At 38.7% G+C, this 18,646-nt stretch overlaps 1 protein-coding gene across 1 annotated transcript in view; it reads left to right on the top strand.

The window, feature by feature from the left end:
- The window catches only part of RASA1 (RAS p21 protein activator 1), a 107,505-nt gene that overhangs the window by 60,347 nt on the left and 28,512 nt on the right, over window positions 1-18,646 (top strand). The window contains exons 6-9 of the mRNA XM_056112443.1: window positions 541-572; window positions 2,854-2,906; window positions 10,987-11,137; window positions 15,021-15,099. Coding sequence (XP_055968418.1) covers window positions 541-572; window positions 2,854-2,906; window positions 10,987-11,137; window positions 15,021-15,099 — 315 coding nt within the window. The remainder of the gene's footprint in view (window positions 1-540; window positions 573-2,853; window positions 2,907-10,986; window positions 11,138-15,020; window positions 15,100-18,646) is intronic.

The following is an 18,646-nucleotide window of genomic DNA, read 5'->3' as shown; positions in this document are numbered from 1 at the left end:
CAGTGGATGGGCACTTTTTTTGGGGGTTGTTGTAGTTTCGATCTCATGCTTTCAGTTTTGTTGGTTTTCTGGTTTAGATAGAGGAGACTTAGGTTTTAATTTAAGAAGCAGTGTGTGGAAATGGCATTTTAAGCCAGCAAGAAAATGTGGCGATTATCAAATACAGAGTATGTGTAACTGTGATGCAGATGCCATATGCAGACTTTGGTCATAGTAGTAGAATTGAAGGTTTGGTTTTTAAATTTTTTTTGTTTCTTAACATCGGCAAAATTGTAGTTACAAGTGATAAATCCAAATTGGAATGGGGTGGAGCAAAGAGGCATTTATATTATTTCGACTCTATAGATAGTTTAAGAAAGGAAAGAAAAGGGGCTTAGAATACAGTAATTGCAAAAAGGAGAGAAGAATAAAGTGAGGAATTCTGGAAAATTTCTTGAACAGAATGATAATAGGAAACTGAAAATAAGAGAGGCTATATTATTAATTTTGATAAAGCAGTTAACAGTTATTTGAAGTACTGTTTTAATGTCTTCCCTATAGGGCCGTGAAGAAGATCCACATGAAGGCAAAATGTAAGTTTGTGTTAATTATTTTAAGGGGAAAACTGTAAAGGTATTAATTGAAAAGTTTTGGCCAAAAATACTTCAAGAAGATCAGTGCTTTTTGGACTGGTATATACTATATTTGGCTCTGTTGTCTAAATGCTTCCTTAAGAATTGTGTTAAAATTTTATTCCAATAGAGTGTGGCTTATAACTGTATACAGCTCTTATGTCACCAAACTAAACTTTGCAATAAATTTTGCTAATAGATGAGTGTCACAATTCAAAAGTTTTAAAAGTTTTGATTCTGGTGGTGGTGTTTGAGGGGATCCATGACTGACTTTGTGCTTGGTGAGGCTTCCTGGTGGTGCTCAGAGGACTAAAAGTAGCCTCAGATCAAACTGAGCTTGCTTGTCAAGCTCCTTAGCTCCTGCACTATTTTTCCAGTCCTGAGAGTTGAAGAGGTTAACATCTCATCATGCACAAGGACAGTCGGTCATAGTTTATTACTCTGATAAATAGTATAAATAATTTAAAACAGTGTAAACAGCCCTTGAAATTAACACTGGATTCTATTTATTTTGGCTTGGGGGGCACACTCCGCAGTGCTCAGAGGTTACTCATTTTGCACCCAGGAATTACTCCAGGTGGACTTGGGAACCATATGGGATGCACAGGATTGAACACGTATCGGCTGCATGCAAGACAAGTGCCTCTCCTATACTAAATGCTGGATTTTTGTTTTGTTCTTTATCATCTTCATCTAGTGATACTCAGGGCTTACCTCTGGCTCTGTACTCAGGAATTACTCCTGGTGGTGCTCTGGGGACCACCATATGGGGTGGCAAGAATCAAACCTGGGCCAGCCACAAGCATGGCAAGCTCCCGGGTTGCTGTAATATTTCTCTTGCCCCTAACACTGGATTTTAAAGCATAAGGTGTTTCAGTTTTAATCTTATAATTTTATTTTTCAACTTGGTAGCTCTTTAAGCCGCTGTTAAAAATAATTGTATTGCAAAGTTTGTTAGACATATATACTAAAAAACTTGTATTGCAAAGTTATGGAGTAGTCATCTGTAGTTGTTAGATTTGACATGTCATTTGGTATTGACGTTAAATATCATTTAGAAGGGCTGGAGTGATAGCACAGCGGGTAGGGCGTTTGCCTTGCACGCAGCCGACGCGGGTTCAATTCCCAGCATCCCATATGGCCCTCTGAGCACCGCCACAAGTAATTCTTGAGTGCAGAGCCAGGTGTAACCCCTGTGCATTGCTGGGAGTGACCCAAAACGCAAAAAAAAAGTCAATTAGATTCTTCGGGCAAATGAGATATTTTAAGTAGCATAATTACTAGTTTGTCTTTTTTTTTTTTTAAAAAAAATGTGTCATTTGCAGGTAAAATAATTTTTAGAGCATTACAAAATAGTTCAATTGTGTTTCAGTCATACAATTTTCCAATACCCAACCTTGCACCAGTGTCTCTAGTTACCTCCCACCCCTTCAAAGCCACTCTGCATGGCAGCTTGCTATTGATCCTAACTGTAATGCTATTCATAATAATGTGTAAAGGCTTATCTTAAGTATATAGAATATAAAATACTCTAGGAACCTAATTTGTAAACGGTTAACTTAAATACAGGTAGTAATACTTGTTTTTTTTTTTTAATACATGAAATTGGAATCGGTTCTCTTCCATCACTAAATCTTACTATTTTCTGACAAAGTATAATTCTACCATATTGATCTTATTTGAAGATAGAACTTAGCACATATTATAAGGAAATTCACCTTCAGAGATATGTGAAAAATTGACATTTACCGTAGACAATTTTGTAGTGAGTTCTTCCTGTATACTGCCCTTCCTCTAAATATAAAGAGAGCTAAAATAAGCATTGGCAGTTTGTTATAACCAGGATTGATGGTTATTAGTTTCCTGTTTTGCATCGATAATTTATAGTTTAATTATAACTAAAAATAATTATGTTTTCTATTAAGTCTAATTTTTAGAAGTAAAATAGTTTTATTGATGAAAATTTACTTAGAGATCTGTGAGGGGAGAGAAAGAAATATATGTATTAAAGAGAGAACATGGGTTCTTCGAGTGGAAAAAGCCTAAGCTTAATTTTTCTATATTTAAAAAAATTTTTATATTTACAAAATGTAGTAAAAAGAGGAATGAACTAAAATATTTGATCAATTGCACTGGATTTGTGTCAGTTGATTTAGACATTATTGTATCTTTGTTTAATTTTGACATGTGATAGCAAAAAAACACTTTTGATATGACATATTTAATTTGTTCTCTTTTTAAGATGGTTCCATGGGAAAATTTCCAAACAAGAAGCATATAGTTTACTTATGACAGGTACTTGTTTATTTATCTTTTAAGTGACTTTATAAGAATAACAAAGCCATTTGTTACGCATTTCAACTTTGCATTCATTTGATATTTATGCAGAAAATAATTTTCCTTGTGTACAGAAATTAGTGGTTTTTATTTTTTAGTTTTTATTTTTGGTGGTTTTTTTAGTTGAAAGTATAGTCACAGTATAAAATTCATTGTAGTGCTTTCATTCTGCCCTAGTCCCCATCCTCTTCCCAGAGGCAGTTCTAAATGAGAGTTTTCTTTCTGTTTATCTAGTACTTTTTCTTGTTAGTAGCTCTTTATCCCTACTCACATACCCTAATAACACCCACACCCAGGGACATGCACATTTTAAATAAGTATAAGGTGTATTTTAGGAGGTAATTTCATATCTTTCGTTTTCATTCAAAAATAACATAATTTATTACTGATCTCTTATAGAACAGAGACTTTTTTTTAATGTAGGCATACTGCTATTATTAAGCCACTGGTTAAGTTGACCGAAGTAAACCAGAATTCCACATTACTTAAATTTTTTTTGATTGAATATCCGTGAGATAGACCATTACAAAGCTGCTCATAATTGAGCTTCAGTCATACAGTGATCCAGCATCCATCTCTCCACCAGTGTACATTTCCCACCACCAGTGTCCCCTCTTTCCCTCCTGCTATACCCAACATGCCACCTCTATGGGAGAGGCAATTTCCTTCTTACTCTTTTTTCTTTTCCTTCTGTGCTTTATGGTTTGCAATCCTGGCACTAAGATGTCGTTGTGTTTATTCAGGGCATTCAGTATTTTCATCGGGACGGTAAGGCTGGAGTGGCTTTTTAACTGGGTGGCAGCTTTAGGGTGTGGATGTGACTGCTGAGACTTCCAAAAGTACAGGGAGGTGGGGAAAGGTAGCACATCCCAACCTCTTTGAAATAGAAAGCCTGGAGATTTCAGTCACAAAACCTGCTTATCAGAATTTTTAAGCAGATCATGTCTCCGTGAGGTCCTGAGACAGTGGAGTCAGACTGGGGGATGTAGCTGCGATTTTGGATTGTGGAAGCAAGCAGCTGCCAGGGGCTCCACTTGAGCGGGCACCTGGTTGGTCCGCCCTCCTCTGATTTACTCCCGTCTGTTAAGACGTGCGAGGGTCCAAGATTAACTGTGACTCTGATCTCTTTCGAGATTTATGAGTCTCTGAAGCAAGGCTGATAGTAGTAGAGTTTGCAGGGTGGCACTGGAGTTGGTTTGTGGGGTGACTGCCAGTGCTTCTAGGAGTATAGGGAAGTGGGGGGAAGGTAGCCCATCCTAACTTCTAGAAAGCCTAGAGATTTCAGTCACAGAATCCGCATACCCGGATTTTCAATAATTAATATCTTGGTAAAGTTTGTCCTGAGATCGTAGAGTATGGCCTGGGGCATGTGGCAATTTTGTATTAAGTGAATTCCTGCCTGGGGTTCTGTTTGAGTGGGCACTAGGCTAACTCATCCCCCTCCAATTAACTCCATCTGTTCAGCCATGGGCTGATGCCAGATTAAATGTGACCTTGTGATCTCTTGTGTTTTATTTATGGGTCTCTGAAACAAGGCCCAAAAATGAGTTTGTGTAGTTGAGCCACAGGTGGTCGGTGGGCATGGCTCCCACATACCTAGCTTGGCTGTTTAATTTCTTGGGAAACTTGGTTCCAAGTTGTTGGGGTCTGGCCAAAGCCACAGCGGCAATTTTGGGGTATCAGGAATCCTGAAGGCACCAGCAGGCTGCTGATGCACTCACCACACAGCTGTAGGTTGACCTGCTGCGGCACCATGCGCCTGTGCTCATTTTTTGCTGCTCATTTGCAGCAAATGTTCTTGACTTTTATCTTTGTGCACTTTCAGGATTCTATAATTGACCTTATTTTAAATACATTTTTATTTGCTGGGGAGGGCATGCTTTGGTCCTTACCTGCCTCCTCTCCTCATGACTCAGTCCTAACTCTGGGCTCAGGATACTCCTGATCAGTCTCAGGGTACTATCTGGGGTGTTGGAATAGAAAGTGGATCAGCGTTTGAAAGATAAGCACTTTACCTGCTGGATTGTCCCTCCAATCTTAAATGTATTCATTTTTAACAGTTTCCAAAACTGTGGTTATAGAGACATGCGAGGTCAAAATTAACCTTATTGTGAGTTTATTATTTTAAAAAGTCTGTTAAATCATTATTTATGTTAAGCATTTAAGATTGAATTGAGTCAGAAGTGCTAGTACTGCATGTAAAGGATTTGCCTTGCACACAGCCAATCTGAGTTTGAGCCCAGCATATGTTTCCCTGAGTCTGCCAGGAGTGATTCTGAGCACAGGGCCAGAAATAAACCTAGACTGTCACTGGATGTAACCCTAAAACAAACAAACAAACAAAAAGACTGAATTAATTTAATATTTCTTCAATAAACATCACCTTACCAAGATTTTTTTTTTTTGGTAGGAGTCCTGCTATTTATTCAGCCACTGATTAGCTGATTGAATTGGGCATGAACTCCACCTTAATTTTTATTTATTTTTTTTTCTGTTTATATTTATTTATTGAATCACTGTGGGAAAAGTTACTAAGCTTTCAGGTTTAAGTCTCGGTCATACAATGCTCAAACACCTTTCCCTTCACCAGTACTCATTTATCACCACCAAGAACCCCATTATACCCCCCCTCCCAACCCTCCAAATGCCTGTGAGGCAGATGATTTCTACTTAACTCTTCTCTACATTGATTACATGCATTATTTCGACAAAAGATGCACCATTATTGTTTAGAATTTCTCCCCAAACAGAAAAGGCATTGTGAAATATTTTGTTTTCTGTAGCTGGTTATGAGAATCATATAATGTCACGCGGCCATGATTCTGGATTTCTGCAAAGAGCCAGATAATTACGAGATTGGTTTCTGTGTCTGGTGTTATGGCCGTGCCAGAGAGCCGCTCATGCGGGGTAACTCGTGACCTCGGTAGGGCGTGAAGGACGTGCCAGTACCACCCCCCTTCCTATGAGACTGCAGTTGCCCCTTCACCTCCGGCTCGTACCTGGCTTTCCTCTAAGCTCTGAAGCGGCAGCCACCTTGCTGCCAGGGGGGAAAAAGGCAGAAAAGAGCAACACCCTTTCCCTCCCAGGGAGGCATGGCGCCGTAGTTAATGCATGGTCCATTTACTTCTCTTCTGCAAGCTGCTGGGCTCTGGACTGAGTTCTTTTGCGTCTGGAGCCATGCCGTGCTAGAGAGCCGCTTGTGGGGGACAACTCATGACCTCAGTAGGGCGTGAAGGACGAGCCGGTATTGTCCCCCTTCCCATGAGACTGCAGTTGCCCCTTCACCGCTGGTCCATACTTGGCTTTCCATTAAGCTCTGAGGTGGCGGCTACCTTGCTGCCAGGGGGGGAAAAGGTGGAAGGGAGCAACACCCTTTCCCTCCTGGGGAGGCATGGTGCCATAGTTTAACGCATGGTCCATTCACTTTTCTTCTGCAAGCTGCCGGGTTTGGGATTAAGTCCTTTTGCCTCTGGAGCCATGGCCGTGCCAGAGAACTGCTTGTGGGGGCAACTTGTGACCTCGGTAGGGCGTGAAGGATGAGCCTGTACCACCCTCCTTCCCCTGAGACTGCAGTTGCCCCGTCACTGCAGGCTCATACTTGGCTTTCCAATATGCTCTGAGGTGACAGCCATCTTGCTGCCGGGGGGTGGGGGGAGGCGGAAGGGAGCAACACCCTTTCCCTCCTGGGGAGGCATGGTGCCATAGTTTAATGCATGGTCCATTCACTTTTCTGCAACAAGCTTCCGGACTCTGGATTAAGTCCTTTTGCCTCCGGAGCCATGACTATGCCAGAGAGCCGCTTGTGGGGGGCAACTAGTGACCTCAGTAGGGCATGAAGGAGGAGCCGGTACCGCCCCCCTTCTCATGAGACTGCAGTTGCCCCATCACTGCCGGCTCATACCTGGCTTTCCAATAAGCTCTGAGCCGGCGGTCACCTTGTATGCAGTCCAGATCCATTTCTGCCAAAAGCCGCTGGGTTTCAAGATCTGTCTCTGAGTCTCCGGTATCATGGCCATTAATCAGCTTGATCAGGAGCCAGAGAGGCCGTTTGTAGGCAGCAATTCAGGGTCTCGTTGGGATGGGGAGAAAGAGACGGCTCCACCCCCATGTGGTGAGGCCCCGTGTGTCTCATCACTTCAGCCCAAACCTGACTGTCCAGTGGCCTCTGGAGGATAGCGGTCACCAGGCCACCAGGGGGAACAGGCCAAGGCACAAAACCCACTCCCTCCTGAAGTGGCCCAGCGCCAGTAACCTACTGCAGGAACAGGACGCATTTCTGCCAAAAGCCTTTGGGTTCCAAAATTCATATCTGATTCTCTGGGATCATCGCCATTAAGCAGTTCGATCAGGAACCAGAGAGGCCATGCCTCCAATTATATAGCTGAGCCGGAGGTGGTTTGTGTGTGTGTCTCCCACATACCTAACTTTTGGCCGTTTACTTTCTGGTAAACTTTGCCCCAAGTTTTTGGGGTCTGGTCAAAGGCACAGCACCAATTTTGGGGTATCTGAAAGTCTGACGTTGCCATCAGGCTGCTGATGCACTCATCTCACAGGTACAGATTCACCTGCTGGTGGCACCATACCCCCTTACCGAGATTCTTTTAAGCCATAGTTTGGACTTTGGAAGTTTTAGTTACGATTTAAAAACAATCAAATTGATAGCTTTTTCATATGGTATGCAGTGAGTATTAAAATATTGTCTGAGTTATTTCAAGCAACAAGGCATTGCATTTCAAATTTGCACTTTTCCCGTGAAATATTTGAAGTAATTTTAAAAGGATTATTTTATTTTGTTACGAGAATATAGGTTAGATTATAAAAATAAGGAAAATGATCTTATGATAGTGTTTGACACCAAATACAATGAAAATGGCATGCTGTCATTTTTGAGAATGGAAATAGAATGCCTATATGCTGAATTATTAATATAAAGTTAAATGTTTTAGCCTGCACCACCAAATATTTGAATTACTTACCTCAGACAGGCACATAAAATTGAAAAGTAGCTCAACTTATTTTTTTATACTAGTGTTTATTTTCTTAAGCTTGTGTTATTTTATTCTTTTTTAAAAAAAATTTTATAAAGTTGTTCACAATAATGGATTCCATTCATTATTAAGTACCAGGCTTTAAAAGTTCTATTCAAAAAAACTAAAATATATTCATTATTAAAATCAACATATATACTATAATTTATTCAACATGTATAATACTAAAAATTATGTGTACATAGATTATCATGTTAATATTTTCACTTTTATTCTGGGAAAAATAAATCATCAAAATTAGACACCAGTCTCACCACCACTCAAACCTGCTGAACAGGCAGACACTAGCTAACCCATTTGTATTGTCCGCTATGAATAACAGAATGTTGCATGGTGCACTGCTAGAAATCTAAAATTTTAGATCATTAGGGTCTGGAGAAAACTCTGCAACAAGCTGCTTGTTCCGAGATTCTTTTGTGTGTCTCTGGATCATGGGCGTTAATGAGCTTAAATAGTCCCTGGAAGCAGCTCCTGGACATGACATTCAGGGTCCCATAGGGGTGGGAATGAAGGCTGGCCTAATCCTGATCCCTTAAGGCCTGGAGTTTGCCATCATTTATTCCAAGTACCTGGGCTTTTCATTGAGTTCTGGAAGATGACGGCTGCCAGAATTCTAGGGGGCAGGTGGAAGGACACCGTCTGCTTCCGTTTGAGGCATGCTGGTGAAATGGACCTGGCACAAATTCTGGATGTATATCTGCAGCGAGCTGCTTGATTCTGTGATTCTTTTGTTTGTACACTTGTGTAATTTTAAAATTTTGACGATTAGGATATAAAATTTATTTTTCCAGAATAAAAGTGAAAATATTAACATGGTAATCTATGTACACATGAATTTTAGTATTATACATGTTGAATGAAGTATAGTATACATGTTGATTTTAATAATGAATACATTTTAGGGTTTTTTTTCTTATATTTATTTAATCACTGTGGGAAAAGTTACAAAGCTTTCAGGTTTAAGTCTCGGTCATACAATGATCAAACACCCATCCCTTCACCAGTACTCATTTTTCACCACCAAGAACCCCAGTATACCCCCCCTCCCACTCCTCCCAATGCCTGTGAGGCAGATGATTTCTACTTAACTCTTTTCTACATTGATTACATTCATTATTTCGACAAAGGATGCACCATTATTGTTTAGAATTCCCCCCCCCCCCCAACACTCAGAATTGCTGAAAAGGCATTGTGAAATACTTTTTCTATAGCTGGTATGAGAATCATATATTGTCATATAATGATTTTGAATTTCTTCAAAGAGCCAGATCATTAAGAGATTGGTTTCTGTGCGTCTGGTGTTATGGCTGTGCTGGAAAGCCACTTGTGGGGGGCAACTTGTGACCTCGGTAGGGAGTGAAGGACGAGCTGGTACCGTCCCCCTTCCCATTAGACTGCAGTTGTCCTGTCCCCATCGGCTCGTACCTGGGTTTCCTATAAGCTCTGAGGTGACAGCCATCTTGCTGCCGGTGGGGGGGGGGGAGGGATGCGGAAGGGAGCAACACCCTTTCCCTCCTGGGGAGGCATGGTACCGTAGTTTAACACGTGGTCCATTCACTTTTCTGCTGCAAGTTCCCGGACTCTGGATTAAGTCCTTTTGCCTCTGGAGCCATGGCTGTGCCACTTGTGGGGGGCAACTCGTGACCTCGGTAGGGCGTGAAGGACGAGCCGGTACCATCCCCCTTCCCATGAGACTGCAGTTGCTCCGTCACCCCCAGCTCATACCTGGCTTTCCAGTAAGCTCTTAGGCGGTGGCCACCTTGTATGTGGTCCAGATGCATTTCTGCCAAAAGCCGCTGGGTTTCAAGATCTGTTTCAGAGTCTCTGGAATCATGGCCATTAATCAGCTTGATCAGAAGCCAGAGAGACCATTTGTAGGCAGTGACTCAGGGTCTCATTGGAATGTGAAGGAAAGGGTCGGTTCCACCCTGCATGTCTCGTCAGTGCAGGCCCAAACCTGACTGTCCAGTGGCCTCTGTAGGATGGCGGTCACTGGGCCGCCAGGGAACAGGCTAAGGCCCGAAACCTATTCCCACCTGAAGTGGCCCAGTGCCAGTAACCTACTGCAGGAACAGGACGTGTTTCTGCCAAAAGCCTTTGGGTTCCAAGATTCGTTTCTGAGTCTTTGGGGTCATGGCCGTTAAGCAGTTCGATCAGAAACCAGAGAGGCCATGCCTCCAATTATATAGCTGAGCTGGAGGTGGTTTGTGGGACTGTCTCCCACATACCTAACTTTCGGCCATTTACTTTCTTGGTAAACTTTGCCCCAAGTTTTTGGGTCTGGCCAAAGGCACAGCAGCAATTTTGGGGTATCTGAAAGTCTGACGGTGCCATCAGGCTGCTGATGCACTCGCCTCACAGGTACAGACTGACCTGCTGGCGGCACCATATCCCAACATCTTAGTTTTTTTTGAATAGACCTTTTTAAGCCTGGTACTTAATATTTTTGGTGCTAAGTTTCAATCTAGAATTTCTCTCAAATGAAGCATGCCCTCTACCTCTATTATGTTGTAATGTTTAATATTTAATCAGAAGTAGTGAATATTCCTCAGCAAAATTTATTTTTACTCCTTCAGATTCTTGTTAAGTGGAATTACCTTGTGAATGTCGTAGGTTTAGCCAGTATCCCTAACAGTGGTTAGATTGTTCTACAAGCTGTGACTGGTATAGATAACGTGGTGTTGGGGTCCACTAGGGTCAACTCAACAGTTTGTGCTGAACAATGTAGTGTCATGGTTCAAACCTTGGGTCCTGACCATTTATAGATTAATGGCTTCAGTACAAACAGTATTAGAAAGGAATTACTGCTGTAAATTTTTACATTGTACTTTTATATAGTAAAGATGATTATATAAGAAACTATTATAAAACAACTTCCTGGTGAACATTTACATTTGTTTTTGACTTTTGTTTATGTTTGGCTTTTATAATACTTTATTCTTTTAAAAATTGATAATTAGGAAATAAAACTAACAGTTTAATTTTTGCAGTTGGCCAAGTTTGCAGTTTCCTTGTGAGACCCTCGGATAATACTCCTGGTGACTATTCACTTTATTTTCGGACCAATGAAAACATTCAGCGATTTAAAATATGCCCGACACCAAACAATCAGTTTATGATGGGAGGGCGATACTATAATAGGTAAGTTGTGAGAAATTTTACTTGTTTTTTACATCTGACAAAGTAGTTATGTCTTGAGAATATAGTTTTTTAAGATTCAAAATTATAAAGGTACTGGCTTTATTGGGTGTTGTGTATTTGGGCCACACCCAACTATATTTAGGGCTTACTTCTTCCTTGTTCTGTGCCCAGGGATCACTCTTAGTGATTCAGGGAACCATAAGCAGTTCCGGGGATCATATGGGCGTTCACCACTCTCAGGTCAAGCACCTTACACACTCTGCTAATTTCTCTGGTCTTGACTTTTTAAAACTATAAGACTGATATTAGAATTTAATTAGTAGTACTCAGGAATTCAATTCTGATTATGGATTAATAGCTTTTACTTTGTTTTTTGCTAAAGTAACTTTTTTCCTCCAAATAACTACTTAAAAAGTCATTTATACCATGTTTTATATAGCCAATCCGCATATTATCTAAAGGACTACCAAAAAAAAAGTAACCTAAAACAAATAAAGCATATCACATTCTTTTAGCACTAAGACATGTGATTTATAAATGTTACCATGTAATTGTTCTAAAGTTTTTATATATATATATTTTTTTTTTTAATTTCATTTATTTATTTATTTATTTATTCTCTTTTGACTCACACCCAGCCATGCGCAGCGATTACTCCTGGCTCTGCACTCAGGAATTACATCTGGCAGTGCTTGGGGTTGTATATGGGATGCTGGGGATTGAACCCTGGTCAGCCGCATGCAAGGCAAATGCCCTCCCCTCTGTGCTCTCGCTCCAGCCCCTAAAATTTATATTTTTATTATTTTTGGTTTATTTTTCTCTTAAAAATTCCAATTATAAATGCTACCATGTAATTGTTCTAAAATTTATAAATGCTTGAATCCGTTTGATCTGATGGATCTAGCGGCTAGTTTATTGGACGGGGGGCTGGGGGTGGAGGAATGGGTCATGGTGGCTAGTGGATAGAGGTGAAGGCCGTGCTAGTAAAAAGTTCTACTTGTTTGCTTGTCGGAAGTTCAGTGAACGGGTCTAAGACATAAGATGGAAGAGATGAGTCTAGACAGTAGTCTGATCAAGACATCCTTATTGAGATTTGAACTCTTCATAAAGAAAAGAAACTAACTTATCCTGGTTTTCAGTTTCCTATGGATTTGGTATGCATAAACTTAATAAATGGAATCATCGTATTCTTTGTATCTTAAAGATTTTTTTAATTTTGGTTTTGGGCCATGCTGTGTGATGATCAGGGTTACTTCTTGCAGTGCTGCTAGGGATCAAACCTGGTCGAAAGTTCAGCTCCTTGGTGAAAACTACTACTGGTTGGTTGATACAAACTTTCAAATTTGCTATAGAGTAGTAAGTACTATCCTGCACAGCCATATTCTGTATCACCTCCTGGATAATAATTTTGCTTGGAGGTACTACAGTCCATTTTTCAGTTACTGCATTTTTCAGTTACTGAGCCAGAAATCTTTGATATTTATTGTTTTGCATTGTTGATAGTTTTTTCTTTGTTTTACTTTGAAACGCATAACCCTCTCTGTTGTGATCTCTAGCTATTATCAGGTGTATTCTTTACCAATTTATTTTTTCTTTAAACATTTTTACATTTATATGTGGCAGTGGATTTTCTTTAAAAAAGTTTCTGTTGCTTTTTTGAGAATCTTGTTCTCTTTGATTTTCTCATATTTTCCCTCCACCTTCTTCCTACACTTTTTCCCCTTTTATAAATGCTGTCTCTGGTATTAGTTTACATTCATTCACACATTTTTGTTGTTTTGTTTTGGGGCCACACCCTAACAGTGCACAGGGGTTACTCCAGGGACGGGGGGGGGGGGGGGGGGCAGAGATCAAACCCAGGCCTCCTGTATTCGTAGAGAATACATTTCAACCCTCTATGCCATCCCCTCATCTTACTGCATTTTGTTCTTTTAAATTTTTTGAGTCTGTCTTTCTCTCTCTGTGTGTGTGTGTGTGGGGGGGGGGGGTTGTTTGGGGGCTATACCAACAGTGCTCAGGACTTTCTCCTTGGCCTATATTCAGAGATCATTCCTGTGGCAGAACTCAGGGGACCATATGGAGTGATGGGAATCTATTCTGAGTTGTCGTACAGTTATATCATCTTTCAGGTCAAGCACCATTCTGCTGTTATATTTCTCTGGTCACCTATTTTGCTTCTGTTGTTATTTTGAAGCCCTGCCTGGTGGTGCTCATGGTGTACTCCTGGCTCTGCACTCCGGGATCAGTTCTGGCAGTGCTCGGCAGACCGGGGTTTTAAGTCAGGTTTATTAACACATGCAAGGCAAGCCCCCTACTCGTTGAACTATTGCTCGGCCCCTAATTTTTTTTTAACATTACTGATTATTGGTTTAAATTAATTTTGCAGCATTAACAGATTTTCTTTATAGTTAACTGTGTTTATATGAGGTATACATGTGATATATCATCTTTGAGAAGGTACACCTATATGTTTATATGAAACATGCATTTTTAAACATAACATAAATATATTTATAATCTTGGATGCTGGCGAGATAGTATAATGGGTAGGACACTTGCCTTGCACGAGGCTGACCTGAGTTCAATCCTTGATACCCCATATGGTCCCCTAGCCCTGCCAGGAGTGATAGTCCCTGAGTATAGAGCCAGGAGTACTGCTGGGTATAGCCCAAATTAAAAAAAAATACATAATCTCAAAATATATATTCCAGTGATTGGAAGGAACTATGAGAAGCTCAAGTTACGTATGTAATTTTTACTAAAATATTTATACATATCTTTTGATTTTTATATCAGTTCATGAAAAAATCAGGTGGTAGGTTAAACAAAATGTATTTTGAGAAATGTTTCCTGTTGCTAAATACTCATTTAAATATTCAGTATGTTACAGGGAGGTTAAAATTCTTTGCTCTAAGTATTCCGGAAAGTTAATTAGCCTTTTATAGAGAAATAATTTGCGTTTACATAAAACTTAAGTGATGCTAAAATTCCTGTTAAAAGCAGTATACAATTTTAAGTTTAGTTTTATTTTCTTACATTATCCAAATACTGAGTATAATTTCATAGTACTTTCTGTCAGAATCAATAAGCCTTCTCTAAAGTAGCAATACTCCTATGTGTAAGAATGGTTCTTTTTCTTTTTTTACTTTATCTTTTGTTTTTTACCTACTGGGCTAGAGCGATAGTACAGCAGGTAGGGCGTTTGCCTTGCTTGCAGCTAGCCTGGGCGAGCCGGGTTCGATTCCTCAGCCCCTCTTGGAGAGCCCGGCAAGCTACCAGGAGTATCTCGCCCACATGGCAAAGCCTGGCAAGTTACCCGTGATGTATTCGATATGCCAAACACAGTAACAACAAGTCTCCAAATGGAGGTGTTACTTGGCCCGCTCGAGCAAATCGATGAACAATGGGAGGACAGCTTTTACCTACTATTTTATGACCTATAACCCTGTTAGTTTATTTTTATAAAAGTGGAGTATGTGAACATTTTGATGATGTTTTAATTTACCTGAACTCACTTTTTCATAAGTAGATAATATTTCCTGTAGTTTCTTTTCTCAATCTTTTTAAAAATACTCTGGCTTTTATTTTTTTTAGAGTAGACTTTTAAATTATTTTTATTACTATTACTGCCTCTAACTATATATGAAAAGTATGTATGGAAAATTGGAATGTCTGACTCAGGTATTCCAATTTGTAAACTATACTGGGAACATTTTTGTTTTTTGAAAATGATGTAATGATAACATATCCTATTAATGTATTTGTGCTATATTCTTAGAAAAATGGTGCAAATGTATATTTCTTGCTTGTAGGGTGTGTATTTTCAAGATTTGTATATTTAAGAGACAAATGGTGTAATTTTTAGAAATTTTTATTTCAACAGCATTGGGGACATCATAGATCACTATCGCAAAGAACAAATTGTTGAAGGCTATTATCTTAAAGAAGCTGTGCCAATGCAGGTCAGTGCTTTCCTTTTGGTGGTAATTAGCGTTTATTTTAAATACCTTTGTAGTACTATATTTATGTACATATTCATGCAATAGCAAATTGAATAAATTTTAAAACTGCAGATTACTTAGATTATTTCAGAGAGTGAATTGTGAGAGAATCTCTTAGTTTCTATTTATGTTGGTTCTAGATAATTAGGAAGTCCTTGGTGGCTTTTTGAGAATAGAAGCAATGGTGGGGGCAGAAGCCAAGTTTCACTGCATCAAGCAGTGAGTTTGTTGGAAGCAAAAGTGGTGACAGCAAGAATAAATCACAGCCAGGCTTATCTAGGTGAGCTTGGTAAGTAAAAAAAAAAAAATAAAAAAAAATAAAGTATGATAGCTACAAGAAGATGTAAGACCAAGAGAGATTTAAATATTCTTTTTATTTGTCATTTGATGGAAAGAGAGTTTTGAGCATGTTTATATATTCTGAGTAAAGTCAATGATAAAGATAAGAAAGGTAATAGTGATGGGGAAGATTTGAAGGTAACTGGGACAACTCTTAGAGAAGACACTAGTGACTAAATTCCAGAATGTACGAGATTGACTTGCATATGAGCTTGAGTTAATTGCTTAGCTTCTGTTTCTTTCTCATCCTTTCTGAAGGTTAGTAGGGAAAGGAGTTGGAATTAGACAAAGTTATTACAAAAGAGTAACAAAGAACTTAAAGATAGACATGCTTTGGTTTTACAACTAAAATATTACAGTGGTCTGCAGTGTCTCTATTCTCAGTTTTTTCCCCTACTACTGAGTTCATTTTGGATGCTTATACTTAATACTTTTTGAGTATAATATTTACAGATTGTAATGTTGGGTTTTTTTTGAGCGTCAGTATGCATGTTTATTAAGTCATTTAACAAGGCTCACAGACAATATATAAATATGTTTGAAATTTCAGAGTCTTTTGATAACTGCAGTATTCTCGAATAAGCTTGGTAGAGCTTTAAATAGTATATCAGTGAGGTTATTTTTAAGGAGATAAACCTCTGAAAGATCACTGTACGTAATTGTCCATTATTTGTGACAAAACTGGGTTCCAAATAGATTTTTCAGATATGTATGGTTCTACAGCCTGGCTACCTTGTTATAAGAGCTTTGACACATTTGGCACTTATCATGCTTGGAGATAGAAAAGTCATCTTTTAAATCCTAATTCAAGATTTAGGGATATATCTCTTAAGATCTTGCTAATAATCACTTGTAATTGTTCTTCCATTTTCATTGTCCAAATGCAATATAGATTACATGTTTAAAATTCATATCTTGACTTTATTTTATAATTCCTTGTTATTATACTTGTCACATCAAATGCAATACTTTTGAAAACTTAAATGGGGCATAATTTTGTTGAAGAGGATAGGCTTTGCTCTCTGTAGTATAAACTATTTTTGCAGTTGTTTGGTTTTTGTTTTGGGGCCAGGACTGACAGTGCTTGCTGGGAGATCAGTCCCTGTGATGCTCAGGGAATTATGTGGTGAGGATATGAAATGTGATTCTCCAACAGGGCAAAGCATATACAGTACACCAGCCCCATAAGTGCTACTTTCATCTTGTGATTTATTATGAGCATTACTAAAATAAAGTGAATTTAAATTTATAGACAATAATAAGTGTTTGGATAGAAAGTGCGTTTTTTTCTCCATTTACAAATTATATTAAGTAAATCTAAGTGTGAAAACAAAGATTTAATGTATCACTTTCCTGGGTTTTTGGCAGGAGTTGGGGGGTGCACACCTGGTAGTGCTCAGGGCTTAATCCTTGTTCTTTGCTCAGGGGCACTCCTGGCAGGACTCAGGGGACCATATGGGGTGCCAGGGATCGAACCTGGGTCAGTTGCTTGCAGGGCAAATGTCCTACCTGCTGTTCTCCTGCTTTGGCCCAAGTCCCATTTTTCTTAGGACAGAATAGCCGTACTTTTTTTTAACACAGTGTTGAATGAGAATATCTTTCCAGTAAAAGAGTGAAAACACTATATTTTCCTTAAATCCTTAGAAATACGTTGTTCACTTGGAGATTCTTATTTTTGAGAATTCATCAAGGATACTAGAAAATGAAAACTTAAGATTTTTGGTTATCACAATATATTTTATCAGAATAGATTGAGTGTAATTATTAATTTCCTTGCCTCAGCCTTCTGATTCTTTTAATAATTGCCTAACACTTCCATGTCAGTTATTTTTTTGTTATGAACAGGGAATTGAAAGTTCTAAATTTTAAGCTTTGATCAGTGAAAGCTAATAAAAAGACAAAAGAAATGGTCTTTTATACTTTTTAAGAGATGTTGCAATACTGAATTTTTTTAAAAGAAAAATCTAGAGATGATGCAATGTAGGGAATTAATGTCACTATTGCATCATTGTCTGGGTCAAGGGTTGACAAAGTTTTTCCAGTTAGGGCCAAAAAATAAATAACTTTATGTTTTGTGGGCTAGTCCATCATTAGCTACTAGACTCCCTATATGAAGACGACCACACTACATTATAATTGTTAATGTAAAGGGGTGAGTATTCATTCTTCAGTAAAATTTGTCTCCAAAAATAAATGAATTCAAATACATTCAAATACATACCAATTCATACAAATAGGTTGGTATGAATTCTTCAGGATTACTGAAGAAATGGTTCCTAAATAATAATAAACAGTGTTTTGAGGTAGAGAAATGATTCACAAAATCCTGTATCCTTTTAAAAGTATAATTTTAAAAAGACTTATAAAAGGATTAAATGGACACATACAGTCTGTAGAAAACAAAATAGATTAATCATAGCAAATAAGCAGAACTACTGAAGAAAAGAAACTGAAATTGAGGGAGAAGAGAACATAGCAGGGAAGGCACTTGCTTAGTTTGTGCCCAACACATGTCGAGGAATAAGCCCTGTACATTGTCTGGCATAACCCTAATACCTTCCCCACCCCCCCAAAAACCAAACAAACAAAAACCTACTTTGAAATTGAATCTGGTGGATTCTGATGACAAATTTGAAGGTTAGTTTTGAAGGCTTTTTCTTCCTTTTAGAGTCCTCAACTCTACAGAGTTTTTGTGTGTAGGGTTTTTTGTTGTTGTTATTTTGAGAGATGCAACATTTTACACATATATATTCCTAAACATTACAGTGTTACAAATATACTCAATACAAAACCGCATGGAAAAATATATTGCAGTGCTCAAAATTTTAGTTACACAGAAAGATAGAGATTAATAAAAATGTTGCATGAGTTAATTGTACATTCTAGCTGGTTAGGTAATAATAGATAAATTGGACTGTTCAATTGAAAAAACAATAGTTTTCCTGTGGTGACCATCAGAAAGATTGTGAATATTGTGAAGTTGTAGAAGAATTATATGAAAATAGATGCCCTTATAACTCTTTTTGTGGATGGATACATATGGATTATAACACAGGAGAACTAAGGAACCAGCTAGACGTATGAGGTATATTTTACATTTTCCCACAGGTCTTAGTATACCTGGCTTCAATTTTGTACATTTATTTAGTGTTTCTTGCTAAACAAATAC

The sequence above is a fragment of the Sorex fumeus genome, unplaced genomic scaffold (assembly GCF_029834395.1).
Source record: "Sorex fumeus unplaced genomic scaffold, SorFum_2.1 ptg000018l, whole genome shotgun sequence".
NCBI lineage: Eukaryota > Metazoa > Chordata > Mammalia > Eulipotyphla > Soricidae > Sorex > Sorex fumeus.
This window is presented reverse-complemented; position numbering and strand designations above follow the sequence as displayed.